Here is a 23,016-nt window from a genome sequence, read left to right as displayed (position 1 = left end):
AGGTGGTTTGTTTTCTTTTCTGTTACTGTGTATGTATCTATGTCACTTTTTAAAAATGTCATGTTTAATTGGCACAGGCATTGGCATGAACCTCCTTCTTCCCATCTTGTGCGTTGGGTTAGAGTGTTGCATTAACAGTGACTATCACCTAGAAGCAATGATCACACTGCCGGTGGCTAGCTCTGGATGTTTAAAACAAAAGTGCCACTCTGAAGATGGGGGGGGGGGGTGACTGTTTAGTAAATGTGCAATGGACACTTGTCACAGCTAATGGATCTGCATTAGTCTAATGAGCAATTTGTGCAGTCATGATGGTGAAGGGTATTGTTTAACAGGAAAAATGAACTGTAGTGTAAATGCATTAAAAGGATATCACCAATCACATTTTGGGCCAGAGTTATGCAATTGTTAACACTTTAAAATTGTGCCAAACCCAGATTTCCATATCTGGATAAGTTGGATCTAACATAGGTGGGAAAGTTACTGTCTACGCCAACAGTCCTTCTTGACAGAGAGCTGAGTAGTATTGTTGTAGATATGAGTTATTTCCCTTGATAGTACTGCCACAGATAAGAGTCATCTGTCTTGATGGCTGCAGGTGTACCTGGAATGTAGATGTTACTGCATATCTATTTGTTTTGTCTTGACAGTTTCCTTAATAAATAACCTGAAATTTTAGCTCCAGTAGTGACAAAAGGACCTATGTTGTCAACAGGGGAATCTTCAGGTCTGATAGATACTTGGTTGCTAAACTTGGTTTTGCTCCCTTTCTTGACTTTTATTTTTCCTAACATCTTAGATGGAGTATGAAGTTTAAAAGGCATGGCAAATCAGAGTCTACTGTAAAGACATAGCAGTCTTCATGATCTCAGCCTAATCTCCACAACAGGGCTGTGATGATGAGAAAAAGAGGGCATTCGGGCAAGAGGAATAATGAAGATGAGGCTAATCTGGACTTCTGTCTAGGAAATGCATTTGTCAGCTGCAGTCAATGGCCAGGGATTACTTTTGCCAAAGTGTAATACTTTTGTTTTACTTGGCATTAAAGTCCATTTGCTTTCTCAATGACCACAAGCATATGGAGTTCACAAATCTCTGCAATGTAGGTTTATTCTTTCATGTGGTCAGCAAACTTGCTAATCTATATTCCAGTATCTACTGGAAAGTCTGACATGAATAATGTAAACAAAAGTGGTCCTAGAACTGACCCTTGTGGTACATCCACAGTAAAAGGTGTAACTCTACATTTAACATCCTCTGACTTAACTCTCAATGTTCTATTAATGAGCCTGTTAGATACTCATTATTTTTACATACTGTCTTCATACTCTCATTGTGAGGGACTGAATCAAATGCCTTAGTGAGGTCCAAATAGATTAAATTACTGACAGATCCATATGAACTGCTTCCCAAATATTTTGAAAAAAAAAATGGATTAGATTTAACACACATGACCTTCTCTCACAAACTCCATGCTGGATAAATATCCAGGTCAGGTTTTAGTTTCTTGATCATCAATTGGCTAAGTTTCTGGTGTCATTCTAAGGGGATCCAGTATCTGACTGCCTGGGACGACATGGTCGGCAGACCACAATGCTTTGCCAGAGATGGCCTGCACCTGTCGCCCCTGGGATTCCAGATACTGGCTAAGGCTCTTGCTGCCTCTATAGTGGCTTTTTTAGGCAAGATTCAAATGACAAATTCACCACCGTAACAAGAACAGGCAAGCAAAAACTGAGGGTGATGCTACTCAGTGCTAGAAGTCTAAATCTCAAAATACACTCACTCAAGGCACTCCTTAAAATGGAGAACATCGATATCTGTGCAGTGACTGAAACCTGGTTCAAGGCGCTACAGAGCACCCCTGCATTACCAGGCTATAACTCATACCATACTTTTCGGCCATCTAACCTGAACCAGAACACCAAAGGTGGAGGTGTGTCCATATTCATTAAGGATAGCCACACCTCCAGGCTAGTTGTGCAGCATAATTCGTCTAAGGTTATCCAAGTGCAACTAACTCTGGGCAAAACTGCAATCCAAATTGTAGCTTGCTACAAATCCCTCACCATGCCCCAGGATTCCCACTCCTCTTTTCTTGATATACTGGAAAATATTAGGGTTCAACCAAACACCCTAATAATGGGCGATTTCAACTACCCCACCATTAACTGGGAAAACTACTCATGTACCAACTCCTTCGCTCAACGCTTTCTGGAATTCATAAATTCTAATGCCCTGGATCAACTTATCCACACCCCCACCAGGGGCAACAATATCCTAGACCTAGTCATTACCAACATGAGTGACCAGTGTTCCACACTTGAAGTCAACTCCTCGTTGGTCAGATCCAACCATAAGCTAATCACCCTAGATATCCGCATCCTGCCCCCACCCACCATTAAGGAAACCACGGTAAAAAATTTCTCCAAAGCCAACTTCGTGCTTCTTAAGACAGAAGTGGTGAACTTCATAACACCCATGCAGATGGACAATACAGTTATGACTGCTGAATCCTACACAAATGCACTCTATAAGCACTTACATGAGTGCATGGATCTTGCCAAACAGAACCAAGATGCTATCCTCCAAAAAAAGGAAGCCAATCTGTTGGTCCCCTGCCATAAACAAACTCTACAACACAAGGAAGAAACGGTTGCAAAAGAGAGTAAAATCCCATGAGTGGAGGAGCTTCCTGGTCAGCCTCAGTAAGAAGCTGAGATCCCGCAAAGCTAGCTATGAAAACAAAATCACCACTGATTCTAAGGGCAACCACAAAGCATTCTATAGCTATGTCAAGAATCTCAATGGCAACACCCAGATCTTCTCTGAGTTACAGCACAATAGCATGCAAATTACAGAACCAACTGATATTGCCAACATTGTGGCAGATAGGTTCAATGCTAACTTTACCCCCCCCCCCCACCCCCTAAAGGGCGCATATCTATACAGGAAGAATGCAGAGTCCCTATAATCACATCTATGCAGGTAAAAGCTGCACTCTCTAAAACCAAAAACACTGCATCCACGGGACCGGACAACATCCCAGGCTGGGTTTTACATGAACTTCAGAACGAACTGGCTCCCCACCTAAGCACCATGTTCATTCATAGTCTCATGTCAGGCTTTGTGCCCACTGAATGGTGCACAGCAAAAGTTATCCCACTCCACAAAGGGGGAGCCACCACTGATCCTAGGAACTATCGCCCTACTAGCCTGACGAGCCTAGTCTGCAAGGCCATGGAGCGTATCATCATGGAACTCATAAACAAAGACATTGGTAACCGCCAAACTCTGGACCCCACCCAGTTCAGGTTTGTGAAAGGCAGGTCATGCCTTCTGAACCTGATCAACTTCTTTGAGGCAGTCACCAAAACCATAGACGAGGGTAAGGTGGTTCACACAGCCTATCTTGACTTCGTCGAGGCTTTCAACATCATCCCCCATTTTGGAATTATAGCTAAACTCACTAAACTAGGTATAAATCCCTATGTCACAAGATGGGTTGCCAACTGGCTCACTGACAGAACCCACACTGTAAAAGTTGCAGACTCCAAATCTGACTTCAAACCATTGACAAGTGGAGTACCACAGGGTTCAGTCCTGGGACCTCTCCTGTTTGGTATCTACTTCTCTGAAGTACCGGCTAACACAGAAGGCCTCTTGCTAATGAAGTTGACAGATGACTGCAAACTAGGAGCCATAGTCGAGTCCCCAAATGATGTGGACATCGTACAGAAGGGCCTCACTGAGACAGATGCCTGGTGTCAGAGGCATGGCCTCAAGCTCAATGCCAAAAAGTGCATAGTCATCCCCATGGTAAAACTTCTGTACCCATGAACTACCACATAAACGGAAGTCTACTTAATGCCGAATGTGTGATAAGAGACCTTGAGACCCAGGTGGACAGTAGTCTCCTTTGATAATCACATCGCCACAGTAGTCAGGAATCCTTCTATGTGGCACACCTCATCACAAAAGAGTTCTTATCCAGGAAATGCCCCTTTTGGAATGCACCTCACAAGACATCTGCAGCAGCTGGAAAGGCCACAGAAGTACCTCACAAAGAGGATTACTGGCCTCAAACAGATACCCTATACTGACCGTCTCAAAAAACTCCAGCTTTACTCTGCAGCATATTGCCTACTCCGAGGATATCTCTTCCTAACATATAAAGCTATGTTAAACCCAGAGCTGTTGGACATGCTACACCTAAAGAAATCCCAATCCCTCCGAGCTACACGCTCTAGGGACCTAATCCTTGTCACCACAATAAACAGAACATGCTGGAGGGATAGATTCCTGTCCCAGAGACATCCTATACTCTGGAACAAGCTACCCATCTATGTCAAGCAAAGTTCCTCATTAGCACTCTTCAACAAAAATCTTGATGAGTGGATGGGAAATAGGAAATACACCCAAATCACTTCTGTGGCTCTGCTCGTTAAAAAGACAGTTACTAAAACTTTTCTTATGGCTTGGTGGTCTGCTGCAGGAACTTATCTGCTGTACTGCAAATTGTAAGAACTTACTGGTGCTCTTGAATGACTGATATACTGCCTTTCAAAGAAAGTGTGTGTGTGTGTGTGTGTGTGTGTGTGTGTGTGTGTGTGTGTACGCACATCCTATACCCGCTGGTATATAGTAACCCCTAACAGACAGTAAAAGGAAAGAACAATTTGAATCTGACTATACTAAGACTGCCTGTTTAGTCTAGTGGCAGTATAAACAGCATGGAATGTTGGAGGTCCTGGGTTCAGAGGTCAAAATCCTCTTTTATATTCCAGGGATTAAGCAATGTCTACACAAGGATTTTCTGCTTCATTTCTGTATGTGCACGTGGGAAATGCTTTGTTACCTAGCCTTCAGAAATGAATCATAAAACGTAAAATACCTGCTTTCTGAACTAATGTCCAAACTTTACTTGCAGGTGCCTGCAGTCCTACTCACAATGGGAACTTGTACTTCTACTCCTGAGAAAGAACTGGGACAAGATTTTTCAAATGTACTGCTTCATGTTGAAGATGTTGATGCTGACGATACTAGAGATGTACTGAAATGTAGTGAGTATGTGCAGGATATTTACAAGTACTTCAGGCAGCTTGAGGTAAGTATATATAAACTATGAAAGAAAAGCTGTTTTGAAATACAAAGTAGAAAAATATGTGGCTACTGTTAACATACCTATTGTATTAAGATGTTTGGCTGCATGCTCTGACAACAGTTTTGTGCTGCAGTAGCAGTACTCATACCTACATAATGGGGGAGAAAGACAAAAGGATTAAAAATCCTCAAGAATGTAGGCTTTGTTGTTTCAGCTGTGAAATAGAGCACTCAACTCAGAACATTAAATCCTCTCATCTTTTGAGACAGCTGCCAGCAGCAAATGCATGCTGGAATCCTGAAGACTTTAATCGTGCTCCTTGGAATAACAGATGCACAAGTACTGTTCTTTATGAAAGTTGGTGCACTCTGATATGTTCAGGTCTATGGTTAATCATTGAATGGACTAAACTTCAAATGGCAAAACAGCAAAAGCACATTATCGAAAGTCTGTTCATCGAACCTGCACTTCATCGAACCTGTGAGACGGTGAAAGTGATTACTTGACCATGACCAACACTTCCCCATCTCACAAACAGCAATATTTCAAACCCCCTAACTATACAGTGGATATAAAAAGTTTACACACCCCTGTTAAAATGCCAGGTTTTTGTGATATAAAAAATTGAGACCACAATAAATTATTTCAAAACCTTTCCCACATTTAATGTGCCCTATAACCTGTATAATTCAATTGAAAAACAAACAAATCTGTTAGGGGAAAAATATAAAAAATAAAAAAATGTACAATATGCTGGTTACATAAGTGTGCACACCTTTAAACTAATACTTTGTTGTGTGTGCACACCCTTAAACTAATACTTTGTTGAAGCACCTTTTCATTTAATTACAACATTCAGTCTTCTTGGGTAGGAGTCTATCAACATGGCACATCTTGACTTGGCAATATTTGCCCACTTTCTTCCTTGCAAAAGCAGTCCAAATCTGTCAGATTGCGAGGGGATCTCTTGTGCACAGCCGTCTTCAGGTCACCCCACAGATTTTCTATTCGATTTAGGTTTGGGCTCTGGCTGGGCCATTCCAAAACTTTAATTTTCTTCTGGTGAAGCCATTCCTTTGTTGATTTGGATGTATGCTTGGGATCATTGTCCTGTTGAAAGGTGAAATTCCTATTCATCTTCAGCTTTCTAGCAAATACCTGAAGGTTTTGGGCCAAAAGTGACTGGTATTTGGAACTGTTCATAATTCTCTCCACTTTGAGTTCCAGCTGAAGAAAAGCAACCCCAAAGCATGATACTGCCACCACAATGCTTCACCGTGGGAATGGTGTTTTTTTGGTGATGCAAAGTGTTGTTTTTGCACCAAAAGTATCTTTTGGAATTGTGGACAAAAAGTTCATCCTTGGTCTCATCAGACCATAACACATTTTCCCTCATGCTTTTGGGAGACTTGATGTATTGTTTTGCAAATTTTAGCCGGGCCTGGATGTTTTTCTGTCTAAGAAAAGGCTTCCATCTTGCAACCCTACCCCATAGTCCAGACATATGGAGACTACAGAAGATTGTTGTCGCATGTAGTACACAACCTGTACTTGCCAGAAATTCCTGCAGCTCTTTCAGTGTTGCTGTAGGTCTCTTGGTAGCCTCCCTGACCAGTTTTCATTCTTGTCTTTTCATCAACTTTGGAGGGACAACCGGTTCTTTGCAGCGTCACTGTTGTCCCATATTTTCTCCACTTTTTGATGACTGTCTTCACTGTGTTCCATGGTATATCCAATACTGTGGAAATGTTTTTGTACCCTTCTCCTGACTGATACCTTTCAACAATGAGATCCCTTTTATGCTTTGTAAGCTCTCTGCGAACCATGGTGTTTGCTGTAGCAGGCAACTGAATAAATGTAAGGAAAATCCTACTAGGACTGCTGAACTTTATTTGGGGTTAATCAGAGTCTCTTTAATTGATGGCAGGTGTGTACCCAAGAAGACTGAATGCTGTAATTAAATCAAAAGGTGCTTTAACAAAGTATTAGTTTAAGGGTGTGCACACACAACAAAGTAATAGTTTAAGGGTGTGCACACTTATGCAACCAGCATATTGTACTTTTTTTATTTTTTATATTTTTTTCCCTAACAGATTTGTTTGTTTTTCAATTGAATTGTACAGGTTATAGGTCACATTAAAGGTGGGAAAAGTTTTGAAATGATTTATTGTGGTCTCATTTTTTTATATCACAAAAACCTGGCATTTTAACAGGGATGTGTAAACTTTTTATATCCACTGTATATACCAACTCCGAGATCACACTACAGTGGGGAAAAGTGAGACAGTGAAGTGTTGGCCAACTAGTTACTTTCCGTCTCACAGGTTCGATGAATGGACTTTTGATCATGTGCTTTCGCTCTTTTGCCATTTGATGTTTAGTCCATCCGATGATTAACCATAGACCTGAAATGTTCCGTTGTGAGCTGCAATTGAATTCTAAGTTTTGATATAGCTGTTTTTTTTAATATCTTTATTAAATAATCACTAGTGATGTAGGCCAGCTTAAATTTATATAAAGGTAATCAAGCCATATTAACAAGTTCACATTTACAAATGTTATACATCACATGTATTATTATATATCATATAAGCAAAGCAACATTACATAAATGGTTCAATTCCTGCCTTCTCTTGAACCTCATTACTCTGCCAAAACATTTTTCTGTATGCATTGTTCCCACAATATCCATTTTTTTCCATGTAATTTACTTCTCCTCCTACTCTTTTCCAAAGATTCCACTTCCTGTTCTTTTATCTGTGTTACAATGTACACTACTTCAAGTATAAGTGGTTTAGATTTCGATTTCCATATTCTAGTAACATTTTGACAGCCACCAGAATTAAACTTAACAAGGCTTGCTATGTCTAAACAATTCAGATCCTGTATCCCAGCTCAAAAAATAATTTCCATAGTTACACTTGTTTGCTGTCCCAGTATTCCTGACAGAGTACTCTGTAGGGAATTTTTGAAGTTTGCAAATTTATTACACTCTAGAACATATGCTCCCAGAGTCTGCTTGGGGTATAAAAGCATCTATGCAAACACTTCCAGGCAAAAATCCTAAATCTTCTAAATTTTGTTCCACATTTGAGAGCCATACATCTGTCCTCCCATTGTTTAATAATGAATTGCATATCTAATCTCATTTCCAAATCTTTTCTGACCTCTTCTGATTGATTCCTATAATTATCATGCAATATTTTATATACCCTATTAATTATCCTTTTTTAACAGCAGCTTCTATTCTAGATTCAATTAAAAACTCAACCGATGTATGTCTTTTATTTAAGATTCCCTTGTCCTTTTTTTTGTCTGTGCTCTGATACATTCCCTGATAGGGAAGGCAATCTCTAGCCTACAATCCAAATGTATTATTCATAGGTTCATTGGTTCATAGATTACTAGGCTAACAGCTTAAGAGTCCTTACAAGCTTAGTCAATATTACCCGATATATGGTCCCTAGGGGCTAGAGGATGGCACAGGTTTTTGCCTATGCCTTAAGTATTTTACAGACTGACCCTATCCATAAGGGACACAGACACCACCCCTGGCGTGACTTTACAATTCCCCATCCATTGATCAAAACTGCATTTGAAGAGGCCCAGGGAAAGGCTCTGCTTAACATGAATAGGAAGTCTGTTCCAGAGAGGGGATAAACTCTGAGACTTATATCTGTCTCTCCGGGATATTTTGCTAGAGTCACAGACCAGATTTAGATTCCTAGATCAGGTGACCCTCACGCTGTTTGTCTTCAGATATATAACTGATGCATTAGGGCTGTATTCATTTTGTAGGTTAGGCATAGACCACCCCTTAATAGTTGGTAGCAGACAGAATACAGGGATAGGGGTTTTAGTCTGTTCACACAGGACTTGTTGTTTACACTCTGTATTTTCTTTGTGAGGAATCTCTGAGGTCAATCCAGCTGTTGTAAACGCCTAGTTAAGTACATGCCAAATGGTGTATTGTACTTGATTACTGGTCTAATGAGGGCTGAGTACAGTGGAACTATAACTTCCTTGGACCTGGATGCTGTACCATTACTTATAAGCTGTGCCACATAGAAGGACTTCCTCACCAATGTGGACACATGGTGGTCAAAATTCATGTTACCATCTATCTGTGTAACTAGATCTCTCACCTCTGAGTCCACACTTAGGGTGTGTGCTATTAATGTTATAATTTGCAGGGGTATTTGACTTCCAAAAGGGTATGATCATGCATTTTTTCACATTAAGTTTTAGGCCATGGCTTTGGCACCAATCATTTGTCTGATTTAGACCTTTTTGAAGGATATCTACATTACTGGGGGATTCAATGATTGCTCCCAGCTTGCAGTTGTTGGCAAACTTTGTCATCCAGAGGCCTCCCCCATTAGCCTTGACTTCAAAGAAGCATAATCCAAACAGGAGTGGTCCTAGCACTGAGCCCTGTGGCATGCCACTAGTAAATGGCCTATTGCTGGATATGGATTCACCCACTTTAACATGTCCTGTCCGTGAGCCAATTGGCGATCCATCTGGTGACACTGGGATTTATCCCCAGTTTTGAGAGTTTATTAATAATACCTGAGTGAGGATGTGTCAGATGACTTGGCCAGGTCAAGGTAGGTAGTTATGTACTGTTTTACCCTCATCGTGGCTTTAGTGACTTTCTCAAATAAGCCCACCAGATTTAGTAGGCATAACCTGCCTATGACAAAGCTCAATAGGGTTGGATCCAATGTTTGGATGTTTCCTGTGTCATTATTTCTCAGGTCCATGATTATTCTTTCCATGGTCTTGCATAAAAGACTAGTCAAATTTATGGGTCTGTAATTTCCTGGGTCATTTTATGCTCTCCTTTTATACAAAGGGATGATTGTTGCTGTCCTCCATTCTACCGGGGCAAAGCCAGTCCAAAGGCTGTGGTTAAATATAGATCCTAATGGGCCTGATAGATCCTGATTCAAGCTGTTTAAGAGGCAGCCTTGTATATAATAATTACCGACTGAAGCCATGTTTTTAGCTTTAGAGAGTGCAGTGGCAACATGTTCTTTGATGATAGTTGTTGGGGAAATGGTGGAGGGTATTTCTTAGCAGATAACTGAGGGTGATGAGGAGGTGAAGTTTGAGCTAAATTTATCAGCAAGACAATTTTTGTATCTTCTGGTTGAGTATAGGTGATGCCATCTACAACCAATTTTGTACATTGTTTGATGTTGCCCTTAAGATTGCAGACATGACTGAAAGTCTTCTTGGCCTCTTCCCATTTTATTACCTTTCCCTGTCTAATTATTTGCTCCCAATAACTTGATTCCTTTACCAGCTTCCTCTAGTACAATCCAGACCCTTCTTGCCTATTCTCTGTACCCCTCATTGCAGTCATCCCTATTGTTAGAATCTCCTTTTTCCATTTCCATTTTGGCTTAATTTTTACTATACTTTCTGCTACTTTATGAATATAATGTTTTCAATCTTTTTATTTCTCTAAGTCTTTTGGGTTTCTAATACTATGACAGGAGTGGACCCCATTCCTAAGCCAAAGTACGGTTAAAGTTCATGAAATTGGTATTGTTTCAATCTTTGATGTCAGCCAAAAATACTCTTCAGAGCACCCGCAATGTGCCCAGTAATGACTCCTTCTGCAATTCGTATGGAGTTACTTAGATTGGCAACATATCTAAATATGATTGTAGATTCTTTTTTATAAGGCCCATTGCTCCTACTACTATTAGAACTGTCTGGGTATCTTTCTTCCACATTGCTCTTGTTTCTGCCTGCAGATCCTAATATTTTAAGACTTTGTGTATCTCTGTATGCAAGACACTGTAGTCACTGGGTGTGGCGATTTCAATGATCAATGTTACTCTTGTCTTCTTTTCTTGAACCACGATATCTGGTTTTCTCGCATCTATCTTTTGAACTGTTGGTAATGGATGATTCCATGTGATGTAGACTTCTTCATTTTCTATGATGCTTTGTGGCTCATGTTTCCAGTGTTTTTCAGTCACTTCAGTACCATAATGTTTGCACAATCCCCAGTGCAACAGCCTCGCCACATTATTATGCCTTTCAGTATACAGTCCTTCTGCCATTAGTATGTTGCAACCTGCAACAAGGTGTGCAACTGTTTCCAATTCGGTTTTACAGAACCTACATTTGTCTGTTTTCCCCACATGTTCAATGGACTTTATAAACCAACGTATACGCACCCCACTGTCTTGGGCCACCAATATTAATCTTTCATCTCTTGGTTTGAATTCACCTCTCCTTAACCATTCCTGAGTTCTTTCCTATTTAACATGAGTTCTTCCAGAAGTTTTCCATACTTGCAACTATATTTATGCTTTTTCCACATTTCTTGCCTTCTCATCTGGTCCTTCACCTTATATTCTTTCTTTTGTTTTTGGCACATTCAGTTGCTGCCTGCTTTTTATCTATTTCTGGTTTGATTTCTATTCCTGCTTGATGCCGATAAGCTTCTGCTAGATTAAGCAGAGAAGTAATTTTAGATTTATTCTCCTCATGTTTCAAAACTTTCGCTACATTTGGGTCTTGTGAGGTCAGCAGATATGTTTGGAGTCCTACGATTGCAGATCTATACATATAATCAATTTCAAGGAGGCCCATCCCTCCTTCAGAATGGGGAATATAATCTTAGTATGCACTGATTTTTATAAATCATTTGGTGAGCATGAAGCATCCTTCTTCTTTTCCTGTCTAATCTATCCAACCCCTTTTGGGGCCAGTCAGTCACTCCAAAACTGTAAGTCAGGACAGGAAGAGCAAATTGGTTTATAGGTTGGAGTTTGGTTCCTATATGTCAGTACTGTTTTCAGGATTAATTTAAGTCTTCTGAAGTATTCCTTACTAAGGTTTACTCACATTTGCTCGTGTTTTATTGTTGATCCTTCATCAATTCCCAAATATTTATACACTCCTTCTTGCTTAAGTTCTTTTATATCACATTCTTGTCCCAAACTGATGGTTTCCTGGAGTTGCAGTTTAACTCCTTTAAGGGTTGCTTTTGCACATTTATCAAGACCAAATGACATTCTTATATTATCTGAAAAAGTTTTGACACCTTGCAGTTGTGCTTTCAATTTCTCATCTGATGACATCTGATGAGCTATACAGTTTTAAATCATCGACAAAGAGAAGGTGAGAAGTCTTTACACTTTGCTGTCTTCTAGGAGCCAGATTATAGCCATGGCCTAAGTTGTTGAGTTAAGAGCTTAATGGATTAAGGGCAAGGCAGAATAGTAATGGTGACAGAGAGTCACCCTGGAATATCCCCCTTCGAATTTTTATCCCTGGAATAACAATTTGTCCTTTACCATGGCTTAATTGCAAAGTGTTCTGCCACTGTTTCATGGTCACTGTAATGTAGTCGATCAGTGTGGGGTGTATTTTATACATTTTAAGCACTCTTTTATCCATGAATGAGGGATACTATCAAATGCTTTTTTGTAGTCAATCCATGCCATACTTAGATTCTTCCCCTTTTTACAGTTCTCCATTATGACTTTATTTAACTGCAAATGATCCTTTGTTCCATATGTCTTTCTTTTATTGCCCTTTTGTTCTATTGCCATAATTGAGTTTTCTTCTAAATGACTATAAACTCTGTCGGTGTCAATTCCCCCGTATAGTTTATACATCGTTGGAAGGCAAGTTATTGATCTATAATTTTTAGGGTAGCTTGCAGGTTCACTCTTAAGTAGGACCATTGTTTTTCCTGTTGTTAGCCAGGTTGGTGTCTGTTCTGGGTGCACATATAAATAGTTCTTACTCATGCTAAATCTTTGTGCAAAAATGCTTATACTTTTAACCAGAAGTTAGGTACTGTATCTGGGCCTGGGGTTTTCCATTTAGAGGCTTTTCTTAACTTTGTTTCACTCTCTCTAGCTGTTACTTCATTGCATTTCATATCTTGTACCTTTAAACTTCTTATTCTTTCTTTTACTTCTTCTATCCGTTTAACATCTTTGTTATGTTCCACAGGATCTTCATAGATAATTCCCCAAAATGTATCTATTTCTTTTTTTTTGGCAATCTTTCAATTCATTTTACCTTATTTCCCAGTTCTCTATAAAACCTTTTTGGGTCATTAATAAATTGCTTATTTTGCACTTTTCCTTTATATTTATCTTCGTATCTTCTACGTTTTTCCACCTGTGCTGAAATTTTTAGTTTGTTATTTGCGATAGTGCATGATAGATCCTGATCTGTTCTAATATTGAGCATTGCTTTTATCACATATGTATTTTTATTGATCTATTCCCTCTTCTATAGTCTTCTAACAGTGACACTTCTTGTCTTAATTGCTTTATAATTTTCTCCATTTGATATTTCCATGATGGCATTTGATTTCTCCCCTTCCTTTCCCTCACTACCCTGTGTTCTTGTGGTAAAACTTTATCAGTTATTAGTTTAGCTGCACAGTAATATATCATGTTTACTTCTGTTATATCACATAGATCTCTATGTACAGTACTAATTACTGTGTTCATTTGTTTTATCAGACTTCTGACTTTTTGGGTTTTATTAACCTTCTGCAGTCTATTTCTTTCATTGATCTTGATATATCTGTCCATGTCTATTAAATCAAGCAATTCTTCTCTTAGGTCATTTTCTTCCAAACGGAGGGCACATCCCTTGTTTTCCAATTCCTGTGGGCATTCTATAGAAGGTTCTATAGCATCTTCCTGTGAGACAATCTCATCAGTTTCATCCTGTGCCATCCATTGCTCTATCATATGGGGACTCACTGGCCTATCACTCCTCAACATTGACTGCACCAGAATTTCTTGTTCCTACCCTTGCTGTTTATCTTCAAGTAAATGTTTATACTGGTTTCCTGTGTAAGGCTCCAAATTATCTTCATATGGCACCTGACCAATTGCTTCCTGTTCCACTGGTTTCCCCTTAATTTGGATATCCATTACTCTATCCCATTGTGGTGCTTTCTGATTTAGATTTTCTACACTAAATCCTTCACTATGCAGGTACTCCATAACCTCAGTTTCCATTTATTTAACTTCTCCATTACTAATCTCCTTTTCTACTTTTCCTCTTTGTCTTATTTTTTGTATTGTACAGTTTTCTATATCTGGATGCCTTTGCCTGTATTTCTCTTCAAATATCTTTGGGGCTGTCTTCTTTACAGTGATTGATTTGGCTTTCTCCTTTGCATAAATATTGCACCATATCAAATCTCTCTTTCTTTCCCATATCCATATTTCTTTTTTATACTTTTCAAATATCTCTTTCTTTATTTCTTGGACTACCCCCTGCTTCATCATCATCCCTTTCCACTTTGAATTGTACCTTTCTGCTTATGTTATGTATAAAAGCCTTAACTGTGTAGCTAAATCAGGTAATCCTAAACCTCCTTGTTCATTTGGAAGGATCACCATATCCTACTCGACTCTTGCCCTCTTCCCTTCCCAAATAAAATCCTTCAACACTTTGTTAATTACTATCCACAACTTCTCTTCACTTTTTAGTATACTTGTGGTAATTATTATTGTCAGATACTTTCTCAGTAGCTTATGTAATGTTTACTTAACTAAAGACACTATAACATTTGACACACACTGCCTTTTGTTTTGGCAGACAGAACAACCAATTAAACAATGGTACTTGGAGGGGCAAGAAATCACTGGAACCTTGCGTGATGCCTTGGTGAAAAAGCTTAAACTGAGTTGTAACATGCTTCACTTACCTCCTGACAATATATATAAGGCTGCTGGTATCATAGATCGCTTTCTTCAGGTAAGAGTAACATGCTGTCCCCCAGCAACTTCATTAAGACTTCTATATAGAAGGGAGAGCCTTCCTGTACATTTTTCCTCTTAAAATTCTCAGATAAACTTGTCAAAAACTTGCATTAAGGGATTATGTCAATTTTTCTGATGACTTCCCAACTTCATGGCATAAAGAGATGAAGCTATAGCTATGACCCAGGCAACCTTGGCTCAATTAATGTCCTTGAAAAGCTCACTGATGAAGGGAGAGGAATAATATCATGGAGTTTGCTCAGCTTTCAAATGAGATTGATTATGGGAATGCTTCCAAGGATGTACAGTCTGCCTGACTTCCCCAGTGGAGGCCAGAAGTCGACAGAGTCATTTGTCTTCAAGTGAAGTGGGGTTATGCAAAGGCAGTATCACACAGAGAAGTGAATGGCAAATGGTCTTATTGCATGCCCAACCCTTAGAAACTTGCAGGTATGCACAGCTGAAAAATAATCCTTGAAAAAACTCTGATGACTACCAAAGTAACAGCCATTTGTGGCAGTTTTTGTGTGTCATATAGAGAAATGAAATGGTGATAGCCACTATGTTGGTGGCTTGATGGTCAGCAGACAAGGAGAGGAAAAGTACTGCATAAAAGTTTCTGATGTTTTGGGTAAAACTTAATATTGCAGTGGCATTTTACAGTGCTTCTTTCATATAACTATAACTCAAAATTCAGTCAGAACAGGTCAGAATATCAAGTTTTTATGGCAGTGGTTTAAAATTATATATATATATATATATATATATATATATATATATATATATATATATATATATTTACATTGTTACAATAGTAAATCAACTTAACTGTCTGAATTCAGTTTAACATACACTGCCAGTGTTTGGATTTTTAATTTATTCTGACATAATTTAGTGAATGCACTTCCTATTAGTAGTAGGCAAGAAGGAATATACATTGTATTTTAACTTGCCTTCATTAATATGTAAAACTCAGGTTTGTTGTATAGGTTGACAATATTTCTAAGCCAGTATTAGAAGTTAAAATACATTAAAGGGAAGTGAATTGTTTTAAATATATTTTTAAACTATACATTTTCAAACTATTTAAGTTATAATGTGTTTTAATACTGACGGTTGTATTAGTTTTAACTGCACTGAGCACTTTAAATGGTTAATAACCATGATTGATTGAGCAATTGATTGGTTGAAGTCATGTATTTAACCCAGCTTTTTTAAATCAATGGTGTTCTGAGGAAGTCTACTATCAGTAGATGAAAGCGCTTAACGGATTTTTAAATTATTGTGCAATAAAGTATTTTATTTTAGTTTGAGTCATCAGCATCATTTGTGGGACCGTGATACTTACTACAGCGAAGTTTGTGTTTTGTTATTTTGTTATTATTAGTGGTTCTTCGCTGTGTGGTGTGGTTTATTTGTTTTATAGGTTGATAACCCCTTCTCAACTGGTCATTTCACAGTGTATTATCCCCAAATTTTATTTGTTTTTGACTGTTTTTTAAATATGTGAATATTATCATATTTACATATCGGAGTTAATGTTATAAAATCATCATATAGGATCTACATGTGAACACTTAACTGCAATCCTGCCACATGTAGTTTTGGTGAGTTCTAGTTTTGGTCCCAAAATTGTTGTTTTTTTTCTTTTGAAATATATACTTTGTTTCTTTTGATATAGTGACACCTCAGTAAAGATATAGTCTGGACATGTGTGCATTCCTCTCCCTGAGTAGAAGCCTTATACCCACCTCTAATGGAAACCAAGTATAATGCAGTATACTGAACGATGATAGTGAAATGCCTGAAAAATTATACATTTGGTACACGTGTAAAGGCTGTATGTCAGTCTCTATTTGAAACCTCTTAACATAACTTTTAAAGAATTGCAACAAGATGCCTGGGTACAAAATACAGTTAAGGAAAAAATTAGAGGGATAAAAACCGTAACTTTTCCCCAGAAAATCCATATTTCACTAAAGACTTAGGTGCTGGAGAGCAAGACACTGGGGAGATGGGAATGTTCACTTACCCCTCTCAGAGAATGGTGCAAGAGGGAAGATAATGTCCCACATTTGCAGTACCACATAATACTGTAAACCAAGAATGACATTTATTGGGGCATTCATACATAAGTGTAATGCAACATGCCAAACTTTGATTTTGTAATGCCTGTGAGACCCAGTATTTACTACCCATGTGTTAGTCCACCTTTAAGACTTCTTAACAAAACTTTTGGGGAATCATAACAGAGTACTCAGATACATACATGCATCCAAGACTGTCATTCTATCCATAGGGATTTCAGCTCAGCTCACTGCTGAATTTGACTACAGTACATTGTTACCCTTAGCTCACTGAGTTATGATGATGCCAAGTTTGCATTTACAAAGGTGTTACTTTGTCTGGAGAAATATATAAGATTTTTACTTCTGATGTAATAACAACTAAGTAAACTACATTATGGGTATGTGCTGCATTCTCCATTCTGAAAAGACATCACATGCCCCTCAATGAAAACTGAGTACAACACAACATGCCACACTATGAGAATGAAATGGCTGTAAAAGCGTATATACTTTATGGCTGTAGCATATTGCATTATGACTTGCATTTTTAGCCATCTTTGCTGCACATGAGTTGCTATCACAGATATCTAGGTTTCTTTTCTAGAACTGTGGTGGTGTACCTCTTCTAGTTAAGTTTACAGTTCTGCTGAACTCTGTATGTAGGCTTCCTGCCGTTCACAGTGAGTTGTTAACATCACTCAGAGAGAGAGAGAGAGGGGTCAGAATTACTATTTGGGAATGTTGGTAGACCCAAATAAAGAAATACCTTGGAAGCCTATAGTAGATCTTTCAGACCAGACAATTTTGTTAGGTGAAAGAAACTTACAATGCCTAATGGTAAAATTCCTCCTACCTCTGTCAAGAAATAGCTTCTTAATTACACTGGAATCACAGAAAACTTTGTTGTGTTCTTGGGGGGAGACTCACACTTTTATTTTATTTATTTGCAATCTCCCTCTCTTCTGCATCCAGTCTTTGCCAAGTGCCTGTCTGCAGTCTTTGTACACCTGAGGCTCAAGGAAATCAACATCTACCACTACCCAGTTAATATGCAGCAAGAACTTCAGGAGGTTCTAACTTGGATCCCCCATTATTTACAGCACCTCAGTAATTCTGTGATCCTACAAAAATTCAATCTCTTCTCATTCCACTCCATGACCATTCGGGGAGGCATTCTTGACACAGAGCATGCAGGGTATCCCCTCCCTCTGAACAAAAGAATAACCTTAAAGAACCAGCAGTTCTGCATATAGCATGCAGATCATTCTTGATAATCTACTCCTTCCTCACTCTACTTGGGTATATGTCAGCAATGACCCTTATGGTATCTCACACAGGACACACATGGCAAGAATCCAGTGGTATCTGACAAACCCATGGGTTCAACAGTTCCAGTATCTAGAAAAGAAGATCCCTGAGACCTTTCTGTCAAGAAGGAGTTCTTGTGGTAGGTGGATATTATTGTGCATAACTCCCCTTTACCATTCCTGAGCCCAGATATTAGTTGACCACGGATGCTTTGACCTTGGCATGGGACAGTCTTTGAGATGTCTGAATGTCCAAGGAATCTGGCTAAGGCACTTGAAGAAAAGGCATATAAACATAAAATAAATAGTTATTAGTGTATTCTCTCAAGAATGTCAGCTTGGCTGTTATCTCTAGAATGCTCAAAGTGAAAACAAACAATATCACAGTGGTGTGGTGTATAAACATTTATCATCTAGGTTTCAGATTGTTTCATTTTTTTTTCTTTCTTATCTTTCATTATAATTTATTGTGTTAGTGTGTTTCCCACTGCCATTCCAAGTCTACTCTTTAAGAACTGGGATGGAAGTGTTGGAGTTGCTCACCTGTCATTAACTACGGTACCTTTGCAAATGGAGTAGGATAAAATCTTAAACAATAAACATTACAGTACAATTGCAATCACGAGCCATGATTTATTTATTTTATTTTGTAAATTGGGCCATCCCCAGGCTCAAATAACACAGATTATTGACGGTCCGCTTGCCCTGGTAGCTAGGGTATTCTCAGAAAAGTGTTCACCCTAGTCTGAATCAAGTCAGATGGGTGGCCAAGTGGCTCAAAGATAGGACCCACAAGGTCAAAATAGGGACTGCCACCTCCAACAGAAGACCTGTCACTAGTGATGTTCCCCAAGGATCTGTCCTGGGACTCCTACTGTTTGGCATATACTTCTCAGAGCTCCAGGTAAAGACAAAGGGCCCGTGGCTCACCAAGTTTGCAGATGACTGTAAGTTGGGTGGTGTCATTGACTCCCCAGCTGATGTTAAGATACTGCAAGAGGGTCTCACAGCTACAGATAACTGGTACCAAAGTCATGGCCTTAAGTTAAATGCAAAAAAATGTATTATCATACCATTCAGCAAAAACACAGCCCCTACTGATTACCACATCAACAGCAACCCCCTAAGTACACAACCTGTGGTAAGAGCCCTGGGTACTTAGGTTGACAACAATCTCACATTCTGCCATCATGTGGCAGTGATAGTCAGAAAAACCTTTTACTTGGTTCATCTTATAAGTAAAGGGAGTGTATCCAGAAAAAAGGAGGTTATTACCTCTCTGTACTCCTCCTTTATTAGAATTATAATTGAGTATAATGCTCCGTTTAGTATGTACCTCTCCAATCACCTGCACCAACTGGAAAGGCCACAGAAATACCTCACAAAGAGAATCCATGGCCTCCAACCCTATCCTATGTGGACAGGCTTAAATCACTTATCACTCTACACGGTATCATACAGATTGCTCAGAGGTGATCTGTGTCTCGCCTACAAGGCAATATCGGACCCTGCCCTACTAGAGATGCTCCATATCTGTAAGTCTAACTCCTCACGCATTACCTGCTCAATAGGCCTAAATCTAATATGTGACATCAACAGAACCTGCTGGAGAGACAGGTTTGCCTCCCAGAGGATGCCCCATTTCTGGAATAGACTTCCAATACATATCAAACAGAGTACCTCACTGACCCTCTTCAGACACAACCTTGATGAGTGGATGGGAAACCATAAATATTTCCCAGAGGATTCCACCTTTGTCCCTCATTGACAGGGGCAACAGGTGCTGACTGAGGTTTTTGTTTTGGGGATAAACTTTTGGCTAGGCTTATAAGGGCCCCAGGGCCATTAGCCTAGTAACCTCCTATGATCCTATGAAGAACTGAAGAAAGTGATGAGTAAGATGTTCTTCATGTTTCACTGTTGCAGTCCTAACATATGGGTTATCCGGCTCCCAGTAGCCGTCAGTTGGCCCGAATACCAGAGTCTTGGTATATGACGTCAGCTGCCATCAGTTGTAAACTGATGTCAGAACATCAGGTATAAAGGGAGGTGGCCAACGCCATTTCCTCAGTCTTTCTTGCCGTGGAACACAAAGCAGATGCAATTCACACTAGTGCTGGTCAGTCGTTTACCTTCTTTCTGCATTCCGACTACCAGGTTAAAGACGCCTTCAGATAAGTACCCCATTGGGGATCCTCTTTTCTTGCTTTAATGAATGTCAGATAAAGTTAATAACTGTCTTGCCTGTGGAAAACAGATTCCGCACCGTGATTTTCATTCCTATTGTATAACTTGTTTGGGCCTTGAGCATGACGTCCCTAACTGTGACCTCTGTGCTTCCTTCAACCCGCATACCATATGCTGTAGAGCTAAGATTTTATATAAGCATTTTGGAGTTTAGCCTAAGTTCATCGGTATGGCGTCTTCTTGAATCCTGACTTCGGATATACCTAAGAAACGCAAGGACAAGGACCATGACAAGCCTAGGGTTAAAGCTGCTGACAACGCGCTGGTGAAATTGGTCGTTGGCCCAGCGGTAGCTAGTGAGGTGCTTTCACAGCCCCTACAGTCCACAGAATTTTAGCCACAGGCCTCTGCCAAGACCTTTATGGAGTCCTCCATGCCACAAGCTGCTATCTTGTCTTCAGACCCTCCACCTGTCGCCGCCTCAGATGGGTCCGGAGCTGCTATGCAGGCACCGGCTTCTGACGCCTCTTCTCTTCGACATGAGACCAGAGCCAGACCAACTACCTTAGCTCAGACTTCTGCAGTTGCTAGGCCTCCCAAGTCCCACCGGATTACTAGTAAACCTTTCAGCCACAAATCTACCAACAAGCGGGCATCGGCCTCCTCTCCTGTGCCTCAGTCACAGATGGTAAAGATGGCTGGTGATTTTCTTACCCTTATTAAGGGCTCTCATCCCCCCTTCCAAGAGGGTTAGGGAATTGTCTCCTGATGTTTTGTCTGAATCAGATTCTGAGATTTCCAGTATTTCAGCTGGTGAGGAAGGAAATTCTCAACTTTTTTCTGGCTTTGAGGATTCTGATGCTGAGGATTCTATCCTTTCTGCCTCCTCTCCAGAAGATTTTTCCTTTGGGGATACTTTGAATACTCTTAGGGAGTACTTTAAATGGGAAAGTCAGGATTTCCCTCAGTCTAAGAAGAGGATCTGGCAATTTTTAGATTTGCCACAGCATAAACCTCTGGCTATATCTTCTGTTTTGGAAGTTGTGGATAATGTTTTCATGGAAAATTCTTTAACTCCTAATTCTTTTCCTCCTGCTCCCAGAAAACCTGATAGGTATTATAGGGTTCCTGATTCTCATCAATTTCTTTTTTAAAACCCTACTGCTGATCCTGAGATTATTTCTATAACAGACAAAACACACTAAAACCAAACTGTAAATGCACAAAGAACAATACGGCGCACAGATGGATCCCAGCAACAAACTTTATTGAGCGCTTTCGTCAGCAATAAGCTATTGACTTCTTCAGAATTACGTGAATTGATGTGGCAGCTTAAATGTAATGTGATATGTCCATCTGGGCTTAATGAAACAGTTTCTATATCAAGTTTTCTTAAACTAAGAGCTGAATTCCATATTTAAATACGGTGTTTTTAATGGATTTTGCAAGTTGAAGGTCAGTGCAATATTGTTCAGTATTTTGAAGTAAAGAGGGGGTCTTTACAAATGCAACAAGTTTTATCATTTGAACATTATTCTGTTATTAAATTGTTTTAAGTAGATTTGTAGTTTGTGGTTCAACCCCCAAGCATAGTTTTAATGAATTTGAATAATTAATTGTTTAATTGTTTTCAGTCTCATGTTTTAATGAGTGTGTATAAGTAAGGAAGTAAATTAAGCTTCCGGTATTCTGAAAAAGTCAATAGCTTATTGCTAACGAAAGCGCTCAATAAAGTTTGTTGCTGTGATCCACCTGTGCGCTGTATTGTTCTTCGTGCATTTACATCCTGAGATTATTTCTCAAGGTCCCAAGGGTGTTAAGGCTACTATTGCTAAAAACCCTGTACCTTCTGATAAGGAGTCTAGAGCCTTGGACAGGTGGGGTAAAAAGGTTTACACCTCTGCAACTCTTGCCATTAGATCTGTGAATTGTCTTTCTCACATGTTTACATATCAGCAGCATACTTTGGAGGCTATTAAGCCTAAGCTTGGGGATATTCCTTCCATTTCAGAGAACAAAGAATTACAAGATTTACTAAATTCTGCCACTATGGTTAATAAGCATTCTCTTCATTGTGGTTTTGACACATTGGAGGCTTCCTGCAGAGCAGCAGCCACTGGTTCTATTTTTAGAAGGTATGCTTGGCTTAGGGAGCAGCCTCTTTCTGAACCTGTAAAATCTAAATTGCTGGATGTTCCTTTGCATTAAGACAACCTTTTTGGTAACAAGTCTAAGGAGGTACTGAAAAAGTTGGAGGATAAGGTGAAATCCATGCAAGCTGTAAAAGATTTCCTTCAGGTTCAGCCTCCTTGGTTTAGTAGGCATTATCCTTCCAAGAACTGGTCTTTCCCTGATCCTGGCAAGGAGGGTCACTCTAGGCCTAGGGGATGTTCATTGTGTTTCACTGTTGCAGTCATTACAATTGGGTTATCCTGCTGGCAGGCTACCCGCAGTCGGCCTGAATTCCAAAGTCTAGGTCCGGCGTCGGTTGCTGTCGCCTCCTCCCTGACTTCAGTGCGCCAGGGGTATAAAAGATGCAGCCGACGCCATTTTCTTCAGTCTTTCTTGCCGCGCGGTGCCCA

At 39.6% G+C, this 23,016-nt stretch overlaps 1 protein-coding gene across 1 annotated transcript in view; it reads left to right on the top strand.

Moving 5' to 3' along the window:
- The window catches only part of LOC122795075 (G2/mitotic-specific cyclin-B1-like), an 81,866-nt gene that overhangs the window by 23,293 nt on the left and 35,557 nt on the right, over positions 1-23,016 (top strand). The window contains exons 3-4 of the mRNA XM_044063649.1: positions 4,931-5,107; positions 14,708-14,866. Coding sequence (XP_043919584.1) covers positions 4,931-5,107; positions 14,708-14,866 — 336 coding nt within the window. The remainder of the gene's footprint in view (positions 1-4,930; positions 5,108-14,707; positions 14,867-23,016) is intronic.

The sequence above is a fragment of the Protopterus annectens genome, chromosome 2.part1 (assembly GCF_019279795.1).
Source record: "Protopterus annectens isolate FY-2018-M chromosome 2.part1, PAN1.0, whole genome shotgun sequence".
NCBI lineage: Eukaryota > Metazoa > Chordata > Ceratodontiformes > Protopteridae > Protopterus > Protopterus annectens.
This window is presented reverse-complemented; position numbering and strand designations above follow the sequence as displayed.